Source organism: Nicotiana sylvestris, chromosome 7 (assembly GCF_000393655.2).
Source record: "Nicotiana sylvestris chromosome 7, ASM39365v2, whole genome shotgun sequence".
NCBI lineage: Eukaryota > Viridiplantae > Streptophyta > Magnoliopsida > Solanales > Solanaceae > Nicotiana > Nicotiana sylvestris.
The window spans coordinates 173,020,059-173,032,180 of NC_091063.1; the positions used below are offsets into that span (position 1 = coordinate 173,020,059).

General features: G+C 38.3%; 1 protein-coding gene across 1 annotated transcript; it reads right to left on the reverse strand.

The window, feature by feature from the left end:
* Nucleotides 1-10,620: 10,620 nt before the first annotated feature.
* Nucleotides 10,621-11,879, reverse strand: LOC138874161 (uncharacterized). Its single transcript, XM_070152669.1, has 3 exons — nucleotides 11,637-11,879; nucleotides 11,362-11,520; nucleotides 10,621-11,208 (listed from the first exon to the last, which is right to left on the reverse strand). Exons 1-3 carry the CDS (start codon nucleotides 11,877-11,879, stop codon nucleotides 10,621-10,623), a joined length of 990 nt encoding a protein of 329 aa, XP_070008770.1.
* Between the last annotated feature and the right edge of the window lie 243 nt (nucleotides 11,880-12,122).

A 12,122-nucleotide genomic window follows, 5' to 3' on the forward strand; every position in this document is an offset into this window, starting at 1 on the left:
GATTTTTCTTTTGGAGTGGCACGGATCATCATCACTGTCTGTGGGGGTTTCTTCGGCTCCCCTCCTTCGTGCACAAGCTCGATCATGTGGGCTTCAGGGTGCTTTGGCAATGGGTTCTGGTTAATGTTAGGTGCCTCCGGTGCCTGTACCTCGATCTTGTTGGTATCAATAAGATCTTGTATTGCATGTTTCAGCCTCCAACATTTCTCGGTATCATGTCCGGGAGCTCCCGAACAATATTCACATCTTACCGAGTGATCCATATTTTGGGGTAAGGGATTTGGTAATCTAGGCTCAACAGGATTTAATAAACCCAACTGCCTCAATTTGTGGAACAAGGCAATATAAGTTTCCCCCAACTCAGTAAAAGTTCTTTGCCTCTGCAATCTTTCATTTCTGGCGGCCGGATTTCCCCTGAAACCCATCCCTGGAGGGTTCCTGTAGGCTCTTGGTGGTGGATAGGTGTTTTGTGGTGGTGGGTATGTGTTATGTGGAGGTGGGTATGTATTGTGGGGAACCGGCGCGCGCCATTGTGGGCGAACCGGAGGTTGGGTGTATGTCTGGGCTTGATGGACGGTGAAATGTTGTTCTTGTGGTTGGTAGTAGGGTTGTGGAGGGTAATTTGGAATGTGTGGGTAGTTTAGACGATGGGGTCTGGGTTGGTAATGAGGGGAAGGACCTCTAGATCTGGACCAATTGTCGGCCTCTAATGTCGTGACCTCCTCTCTCCTTTTCTTCCCTAGCGCACCTCCCGTGCCGCTCTGAATGGCCTGAGTTGTTGCCTTAATTGCCGAATAACTCAGGATCTTATTGGACTTAAGTCCCTCTTCTATCATACCTCCCATTTTCACAACTTCATTAAATGATTTGCCAACTGACGTCACCAAGTGACCAAAGTAAGTTGGCTCGAGAGTTTGTAAGAAGTAATCCACCATTTCTCCTTCTCTCATTGGGGGATCAACTCTGGCTGCCTGTTCTCTCCATCGGAACCCAAATTCCCGGAAGCTCTCTCCGGGTTTCTTCTCGAGCTTTAGCAATGTGAGACGGTCTGGGACTATCTCAAGGTTGTATTGGAAATGTCCTGCGAAAGCCTGTGCCAAGTCATCCCAGGTGTACCACCTGCTCGGATCTTGTCTTGTATACCACTCTAACGCCGACCCGCTCAAACTCTGGCCAAAGTAAGCTATTAATAGCTCATCTTTGCCCCCTGCTCCCCTCATTTTGCTACAAAAACCTCGTAGATGTGCCATAGGATCACCATGCCCTTCGTATAAATCGAACTTGGGCATTTTGAACCCTGCTGGTAATTGAACGTCAGGGAAAGGGCATAGATCCTTGTAAGCCACGCTGACTTGGTTACCTAACCCGTGTATGTTCCTGAAGGATTGCTCCAGGCTTTTAAATTTCCGCATCACCTCGTCCTGCTCTGGGCTCTTAGCCGGCTTTTCAATCTCCGCCGGGACCTCAAAGTGGGGATTATAGGTATGTGGCTCGGGTGCTTTGAATGTGAGTTCAGGGGGGTAATATTGTGTATCGTGAGCCTGAAACAGTGGCTCACTAGATGATCTGTGCAATGGGGCTGGGGGAGGTGCCACAAAGACGGGAACATTTGGTGGAGGAGGGTTTTGAGTGGGTGGTGGAGCTTGGGAATCATAAGCCTCTCTTCCCTGATAATAGTGATGGCTTGGGAAACTTGTTGAAGGACCGGGAGAGGGGTATTCCGGCGTGTGTGTTGGTTGGAGGGTAGGAGTAACGGGTAGTTCTTGCCCCTTCTGGGCTCTAGCTAAGGCTATCTGCATTTCATTCATTTCTAGCCTCATTTTTTCCATTTTCTCCAGGGCTTCCTTCAGCATCTGATTGGCCGTTTTTTCTGACTCAACGCTGTTGTCTGACCCAGTCATGCTTTCTGGTATAGGACCTTTTGATCTTGTCTGATAATGGTACGGTGCCAGTACGCTCTAACAACTAACTGATATTGATTGGAAAAAACAACAAACTTGTCAGTGGTAGAGTCTTAACAGATATTGTAATTGCACGTTAGGGGGATGCAATGCTCCTAGGCAGTTAATCATTTCTAACATGCTTTTGCTCTGACCGCATGCATCATCCCGGCCTATTTTTGCTCTGACAAATATATATATATATATATATATATATATATATATATATATATATATATATATTTTTTTTTTTTTTTTTTTTTTTTTTTTACGGTCGAATCCTATAGAGATTGCCTACGTATCGTGACCCCGCACGAATCAGACCAAGCGTAGTTCGTGCCATAAGACCAAATATATTTTTTATTTTTATTTTTTATTACTCAAAAATAATGCTATTACAAGCCATCACAAAAAAACAAAAAATACAGACTTTATATATATATATATATATATATATATATTTTTTTTTGAGAATGTTTGAAGAAAAGAAAAAAACATATGGGTAGACAACAGACTCGAAAAACAAACAAGTGCAAGATTGAACTAGGGATACATTAAAGCTTTGAATTTTGGTGCCCGCGAGGCATCATTCGGCCTTTCCGCGGGCTTGGGGGCCAGGCTTCTTTGCAAGCTTTTTAGTTCCTCCATGATCTGATGGACATAACCCATGATTGAGGCAAATAGGACATCACGAGGCATCTCTTCACATGTTAGGCACTTTGTGGTGATATAGCGCCCTATATCATTGATCCTACCCCTGATTCTATCCCTCTCTATGCACAGCTGTTCTATCCGTTGATTCTTTAGTCCCAATATTCGAGTATTGTCAATGAGCTGCTCTTGGAACCTCTCCATTTGTTCTTCCATCCGGGCTATCGACTCATGGCAGTGTTCTCTATATGTTCTAGCATCCTGGGCTTGTTTGAGGACCCGATTATTGAGAATGGAGTTTATCTCTCTCAATGTCGCAACACTCATTTCGTAGTCCCTTTTTACTTGCCATAGGTGCTCTCTCCGTGATGTTGTAACTGTAGCCCACCTGACCCGCATTCTTGTTATACAAGCCTGGGATCTCTCCAAGCCTTCTCGGCTTTGGCTGACTTGATTTCTCAATTCCGCTATCAACCTTTCATCAGATCGACGTTTCTGTCGGTCACTATCACTCTTACTGACTTGGCGGATTCGGGCTTTCAGTGCCTGGTTTTCTTTGGCTAATTTGTTCTTCTCACCCTGCTCTGAGGCTACTTGAACGTTGTTTTCAAACATAAGCCTTTCAATTTGTCGCTTCAGCTTACCGATTTCAACCCGGTAGCCTTCCTCTCTCACTAACCAGCCCCACTGTTCCTGCAAATCATCCGTAAATTGTTGGACGTGAGCTCTTTTGGCAGGCCTATGACGAATCTGGAACCTTTTCCCGAACCAAACATCGTATTTTGGGTCTACCTCACCCTTAGCCAGCTCTCGAACCATAGTCTTGGGTTCAAGGAATCTACATTCGTGCCACATCTTTCTAATTTTTCCTTCGGGGAACACGACTCCTGGACTCAACTCAATGGCGTGCTTGCTTAGATCCTCATCAGTGGGAATTACCTGAAATCTTCCTAGTTGGCGCAGTACCCGATGAGGAGCATATGGTTGGATGCTACGAAGTCCCATCAAAAGAACATGACATTCCTCGGCCGCCATGTATATTACCTCAGTATCATTCAACCACCCAAATGCCCATTCAACTTGGTCGGCTGTTGTTGACCTCAATTGTGCAAGCCATGCTTCGACGCCTTCGGGAAATATGACGCCTGTCATTCGTTTCTCAAAGCCGCTAATGCAGTTTCTCTCAGTCAACCCGTGGTTCATGTATCCCACTCGGTGATGGAGGTGTTCTTGCATCCACAGCTGGAGTAACAGATTGCATCCCTGAAAGAACTTGCCTCCTTCTCGGCATATAGTTAAAGCTCGGTAGATTTCGGACAAAATCAAAGGAACCACAGTACTGTCGGTTCTTTTGATTGCAACATCGGCCATCCCTACAAGGCCTATCTCTATTTTTTTATCTTTGCGGGGACAGACCACAACTCCCAGAAATGTTGTGATAAATGCCAAAGTACGTCTTGCTTCCCACTTGATTCTGTTCCCAGTGTGAATTAATCCGAGGTTTGGTTCTTCCAAACCCTGAGGAATTCCGTACCGTTGATACAAGAATTGGAGAGTACAACATCCCTTCGACAAATCATCATTCTGTACCTTCCGACTAATGCTTAGCAAATCCAAGAACGCGTGCGGAGATACTGGTCTTGGTGAAAGTAAATACTGCCCTCTTAGTTTCCCATTCAACCCCGCATATCCGGCGACTTCCTCTAGTGTAGGTGAAAGTTCAAAGTCAGCAAAACGAAACACGTTGCGTGTTGGGTCCCAAAACGGTATTAGAGCCTCGATGATATCTGTCCTTGGCTTGATATTCAACAGATCGACAAAACCTCCCAAAACTCTTTCCACTATCTTTATACTATCCTTTCCCATATCATTCCACCACATGTGGAGTTGCGAAGGGACCTCGCTACACACTGAGAATGGTTCATTTTGACTTGTGCTCATCCTGCACATTTATTATAGTGATTAAAGAAGGAAAAACTTTTATTTGACTTAAAAACTATCTATATTTTAAAGAAATATTTTTTGGACTTTAAATTTTTTTTTTTTTTTTTTTTGAAAAAAACTTTTAAGGAGAAAGGAAATATTTTTGAACTAATATTCTGAATTTATGAAAGAAATACTACAGAAAAAAAATATTTTTGAATTTTATTTTGAATATCTTTTAATCAAATAAATGGGATTTTGAAATTAAAAGGAAATATATTTTTTTTAAAAAAAATAATTTGAGGTCTAAAAGAAAAACTTTCTAAAGAAGTGAGTAATGTTAAATATTTTTGGATTTTTTTTTTTTTTGAATACAGTGAGCCGAAACCAAAGAGGTTTGCCTCTGATCTCACATCCGGTGAGAATCAGACCCGCGTAGTTCAGGCTATAAACTAACTAATTTTTGAAAACAAACAAATTTTTCCTTTTTCTTTTATAGCAAAAAAACTATTTTCCTTTTTTTTTTATCTTTTTTTTTTTTTGAAAATAAAGCAAATTAAAATAAAAGAATTATTCCTACACACTAAGCAAACAAACAAAAAAAAATATATATGTTTTTTTTTAAAAAAAAATTCGGCAGCATTTCGACAGTACTTGGACAATGATTTTTCTAAATTAATCATCTAACTTTCCACTTGCTATTTTTATTTTATTTTATTCTTTACACTCCCGAGACTCAGAAGCCGGTCAACATGCAAGACCGAGCAAATAAATGCACATAAAACAAATAAGATGCATCAGGATGGTCATTTTCATTTTTGGTGCACCTGTCCTAGACAGACCCAACCCCTGTGTTGAGCCTCCAAAGTCAGATGCACGTGATGCAAACAAACGTTCCTACTAGGGATCCGGCATGTGGCTTTGTTATACTAGGTTCAGAACCTGGGTGTTTGTTCTAGACCTGGCTTACCCGAGCAGACAACTCGAGCCGAGGGGGGGTAGCGTACCGGGAATACAGAAGCTTCACCGGCTTAGCAACTTGTCCGAACCTCGTTCTAAATTGGGTTTTTACACTATACAGAAAAGAAGTCGTACGAAGTACACCCTTCTTCATGATTTAGAAGACTCAGAGAGGAGATGGGTTTCGGCACAGTTTATACACAGTTCATGTAATATCAAAGCGGTAAAAGCAGCATTTAGCACATTAGGCTCAAACATGTAAAAATCAGATAAAACCAAATATAACAATTTATATGAGCTCGAATTTCTAACCCTGAACCACTGGTTCTGGTATTTATCCCCAGCAGAGTCGTCAGAGCTGTCACACCTCCTTTTTCCGACCCCGCGAAGGGCGAAGGGAGTTTTTCCAATTAAAGGACAATCGAAACGGGATTGGTTTAATTATTTCAGAGTCGCCACTTGGGAGATTTAGGGTGTCCCAAGTCACCAATTTTAATCCCGAATCGAGGAAAAGAATGACTCTATATTACAGTCTGCGTACCAGAAATCCGGATAAGGAATTCTGTTAACCCGGGAGAAGGTGTTAGGCATTCCCGAGTTCCGTGGTTCTAGCACGGTCGCTCAACTGTTATATTCGGCTTATTTATCTGATTTTTAATACAATTATGAACCATGTGCAAATTTTATCTTTTACCGCTTTATTATTATAATTATTATTTTTTAGGAATGTGAACATCGCTTAAAACATATCTTTGGATTGTGTCACATGAAATGCACCCACAATACGAAACATATTTTATTTGATGTTTTAGGATTTAGATTTGGGTCGCATGAAATGCGCATCCGAGTTTAAGAAGGTAAAATTAATTAAATCGCGCCTAAAGAGTCTAACGCGTCATTATCTTTTGGGAAGGAAGTGAAATTCACTAAACAATCCATCCCAAATTCTAAGTAATTTTTTTTAAAATAATTAAATAAATAAATGAGATTGGAGAATCCTATACATTTGTATTATTTACATCTATTTATTTTTAGCGAAATCCTTTAATAATATCCTTTAATGACAACCTTTTTATTATTACTAAGTTTTTTATAAATATAAAATCAATATCTACATTCTTGAAAATGACATATTAAATAGAAGAGAAAAACAGATATTAACAGAAAGTAATAAAATTATAATCATAAATACAACATGGAATTATCGAAAAGTAAAAAAATAAAAAAAAACTAATTATCCCATAGTTGGATTAAAATTCAAATTATTAGTAAGACTTAAGCTTATTGAAACTAATTATTTACAAATACTGAAAATTGAAAGAAATAAAAATAAAAACTTGAGTACTAAATCATATTTCTAAAAATTTAAACAATTTAACATTAACTAACTTTGTTTTAATTCATCATGTCCTAATACTTGTTTGCAAACTAATTCATGTTATAACTGAAATTGACTACATGATTCGGATTAACTTATCGTTGACGAAAAACCTTATGAATAAGGAACTTAGTTAATTTTTGCCAAACTGATTCAATAACGCCATTTTTACGTTATTTCTTCTATATTTTTTTTATTTAAACAATTTTAATTAATAATCAGGTTTAAATATATTTCCTAATAATCTGGTAAAGACGTTATTTAATATGTCGCTATAATATGCCTAGTTATGCCGATGACAGTGATTTACGGAATAATAATACATGAATAACCTAAATACAATACAAAAAATTAAATTAAACTAAATTAAAAATTTAACACTCCATTCTTCATTTCAGCTTACAAAATGCCAAAATTACAGTTGTGTACCTGATATTGTCAATATAAGAAGAAGAAAGTCAGCAACGTAATACGTAACACAGCAACAGCAACAATAACCAGCAATAACCAGTCAACGAAAATCCCAGTGACAGCTTTGAAAAATTCAAAATAAAATCCAGGAATGCCGAAAATAATGGACAGAAACCAAAGGAAATTTTCAGATTTTTGAAAGGCTAGTTAATCTTCAACCCTTAATTTCTACACCTGTATACCAGAATATTTATCAGGTGTGTACTACTTTCTCTTCTAATTTTCAATTTTTTTTCTTTGTATGTTTTTCTTTTCTTGAGAGTTTCAAGTTTTTTTTTTCGGAATAAATGTTCAGCTTTTTTTTTCAATCTCTTTTTTTCTGTCCTTTCTCTTGTGTTCAAGACTTCACATATATATATCCCATCCCATAAATCAATTAAAATCAATCCCTTTCTCTACCAAACCCATTATCTTCCCACTCATCCCCATTACATTAAATAAATATATCACACCACCCCATTATATTTTGTCCCCCATGCTTTATTTAAAATAATGCAAGATTCCCCTTTAATTTAAATCTTGTCCCCCCTTTATATTAAATAATCATATCACAACCCACCCCATTTCATTTTGTCCCCCATGCTTCAAATAAACAATTTCACAAAAATGTACAATTCCTAAACTACCCCTTCCGACCTTACTGAAATTACCAAACTACCCCTGAACGTATTACAAATTTACCAAACTACCCATCAGCTATAACACATCAATTAATCAAACTTAACCAAAATATAGACAATATGATCAATTTCTAACAATGTTCAAACAACAATATGAACACGGATGAACATCATAACAACAATATCACATGAACATGATTTTAACAACATTTCAACAACAAATCACATGAACACAAATTGAACAACAAAGAACAACTAAAATTTGATTGAACAATATTTTAGCAACAAACAATCCTATTTTCGGATTCAACAACAACAAACAAAGTATGAAGATTTCTAAATTCAATCATATTGAACTTAAAATCAACTCTAACAACATTACAACAAACAATTCTTATATTAAACTTTAAACAAGATTATGAGAACAATTCAAGCAATAATCATAAATGGTAAACAAGAAATCAAACTATACAAAAATTCGGATTCAAGATCATCAAAACAAAGTATGAACATGAATGAATCTATTTTAAGACAACAAAACATGACGGATTAAACGATTAAAACAATATATTCCTTTAATACAACTAAATTCTTTAAACAAATAACAAGATCGACGAAGAAACAATTATGAACTTAAACTTGAACTTAACAATATTAACAATTTCTAACAATACATAAACACATGAAATAAATTGAAGAAATAGTTGATTAAATTTCAATTTGAATCTAACAAACATCAAACTAACAAATACTTACTTAAACAATAATACAAACATGAAATAAACATGAAAACAACTAATTAAACTTTTATTTTGAAATCTGAAAATTAATTTAACAAACAACATGAACATGAACAAAACCAAAAAAATCAAATATCTAACCATAGACATGAACAAAGCAAACATTCGCCGATTTTAGATTCGAAAAATATCAAAACAAAATAACAGACGAAATAAAATTTAAAAACTACTAACCGGATTGAAACGACAAACAACGACCAAACAAACAATGAATCTTGACGAGCCTCGACCAAAGCTCGAACCAACGATGAATAAAATGAGCAGACCACGATGAACTTGGCCATGGAAGCAACGGAGACGCGATAGAAGGCGATGAACGGAGGCAGCTGGAGCTTCGACGAGAAGCAGGAGCTTCAACGAGCAGCAGTAGCTTCGACGAGCAGCAGTAGAAGAAGGCTGAAGCAGAAGCAGCGGGGAGCAAAATGGCTGCGTCAATGGCGGGTCCGGGCAGCAGCTGCGACGGAGAAGCAGCAGCATGGTCTTCTTGGTCGATGATGAAGCAGTGGCGACGGGGAAGATGAAAGCAGATATCGCAGCAGCATGAAGTGAGGAAGAAGCAGCGGCAACGTGGGTTACACCATAACGAAGACGATGAAGCAAAGGCAACGATGGTTAGAGCTCGACGAAGATGATGAAGCCAAAACAACGATGGTGTTATGGTGGAGCTGGGGACGGCATGGTCGCAACTGAGGACGACAGGCGAAGCTATGGGAGGCAGCCATGGATGGGGTGTGAGGAAAACTTGGAGAAGAAGAAGCAAAGGGAGGGGGGGGGCGGATGTGTTCTTTAGGTTTTTTAGGGTTTTTGTTTTTTTTTCTTTTGTTTTGTTTTGTTTTTGTTTTTGTAAAAATGAAAGACAAAAGGGGGTTTGGGTCTTTTGGGTTATGGACTGGGTCGACCCAGTTCGAAATGGACTGGGTCGTAGCGAAGATTGGGCCATTTTTTAGGCTTGTGGCTTAAATTTGAAGAAGAGGCCCAATTCCGACTTTCTTTATATTTTCGCTCTTTTTTCTTCTTTTATTTCTCTAAAACTAAATTATAAAAATACTTAAACTATTATTAAGAATTAAATTAAGTTATAAAAGCGCAAATTAACTCCCAATAACAATTAACGCACAATTAAGTAATAATTAAGCATAAAATTGTATATTTGGACATTAAATGCTAAAAATGCAAACGATGCTTATTTTTGTAATTTTTAATTTTTTGTAAACAAATTTAATTAGTAACAATTATAGAATTAAATCCTACATGCAAATGCGACATATTTTTGTATTTTTTATTAATTTAACAAATAAACACGCACAGACAAATACAAATAATTATTCAAAATATCACAAAATATCACCAAATTGCACACCAAAGAAAAATCATTTTATTTTTGAATTTTTGGGAGTAATTCTCATATTGGGCAAAAATCACGTGCTTACACATTGGTCAAGCCAAATGTCATAATCAAGTACTCATAATGACCAGGATGTGTTTTAAAGGCTATTTTATGAACATCTGATGTTGCTATCCTTATCTGGTGATAACCAGCCCTCAAGTCTATTTTGGAATAGACCTGAGATCCCCCCTAGCTCATCCAGTAACTCCTCTATGATTGGGATTGGGAACTTATCCTTTACAGTTGCCTTGTTTAAGGCTTTATAGTCCACACACAACCTATAAGAGCTATTCTTTTTCCCTACTAGTACCACATGTGATACATAAGGGCTTGAACTATATTGGATAATCCCTTGTTTCAGTATCTCCTTGATCATAGTCTCAATTACATATTTTTGAAGTGGAGAGCACCTATAGGGCCTTGAATTCATGGGTGAGGTGCCTTCCACTAGTGGAATATGGTGATCAAAAACACCCCTAGAAGGTGGCAATTAAGTTGGTTCTCCAAACACATCTGCATACTTCTCAAGCACCCTTCTAACTTCTGTAGGTTGCTCTTCCAACTGATCCTCTTCCAACTCTGTGCCTTTAGTTTCTGCTGCCTGTACCTTTACCATGAAGATTTGAGATCCTCCCACTATCATTTTCTCCAATGACTTGGCTTTCACGGTCTTGAACTTAGGTTGTATTCCCTTTAAGGTCAACAACTTGCCTTGGTACTCAAACTCCATCAACAATTTCTTAAAGTTGAACTTGATGTCATCTAAAGGATATAGCCACTGAATTCCAAGGACTACATCACTTTTCCCAATGCGAAATACTAGGAAATCATTTTGGAACACAGTTCCCTGCATCAACCATTGGACCCCTTTACACATGCTATCTATGGGTACTTCTCTTCCATCTGCCACTTGTACCAACTGAGGTTTGATTTTGCTGATTTTGCACCCTAGCCTTTTAGCTGTGTCTTCATCTATAAAATTGTGTGTTGATCCACAATCTATGAATATCTCTAAGGGTTGCTGCTCAGTAAAACCTCTGAGTCTTAGAGTTTGGTACCCCATTGTCCCATTCAAAGCCTGCAATGATATGGCACAGTTCTCCAAAGCTTCTATCTCTGTTGCTTCTTCTCCCTCTTCTCCCACTGCTACTACTTCTTCTTCTTCTATAATTCCACACTCTTACACTTCTAATGAGAACAACTTCCTTTTAGCTTGACACTTATATCCTACCACATACTTCTCATCACAAAAGAAGCATAAGCCTTGTGCTCTTTTTTCTTCCATTTCTGTAGGAGTGAGTCTTCTCCTCTTGGTGTTGTCTAACTTATCTGTAGTAGGATTCCTAGGTACATTAGCATTGTTGCTTGACTGAATGCCTGTCCTTGATTCCTATTCCAAGAATTCCCTGTTGCCGAGGCTTTTATGGCCTTACTTTGGGTAGTAAAGCTAGCCTCATGAAGTCTAGCTAGATAATATGCTTGGGGAAAGGTACATGGGTTCCCTACCTTGACTGCATGACCCAACTCAGACTTAAGATTATGCAAGCAGATGCTAATGGCATGCTCAACTGAGATGTCCAAACTAGTCATTACCCCCACAAAAGCCTTTTGATAGTGCTTAGCTGAACCAGTGTGTTTGATGCTCATTATCTCTGTCATAGGATCTGAGTATTCAGCACCAAAGCTGTCACATAAGGCCCAAATATACTCCTCCCAACTAGGTAATGACAATTTCTCCCTGCTCCTCATATACCCCAGATGCCATTTGTCACGACCCTAAACCCGGACCCAATCGTAATGGCGCCTCTCGTGAAGACAAGGCCAGCGGACACTACCCATTTCAGTTATTAATAGTTAAGCATTAAGAAACAGTCTAAGCATGATCAAATAAATCGAGGTTTAAGCAGTTAATAGCATAATTTGCAGAAAAGAACCCAACAGAGCCCGATACCGGGGTGTAACTAGTCATGAGCATCTAACAAAATGGAATAC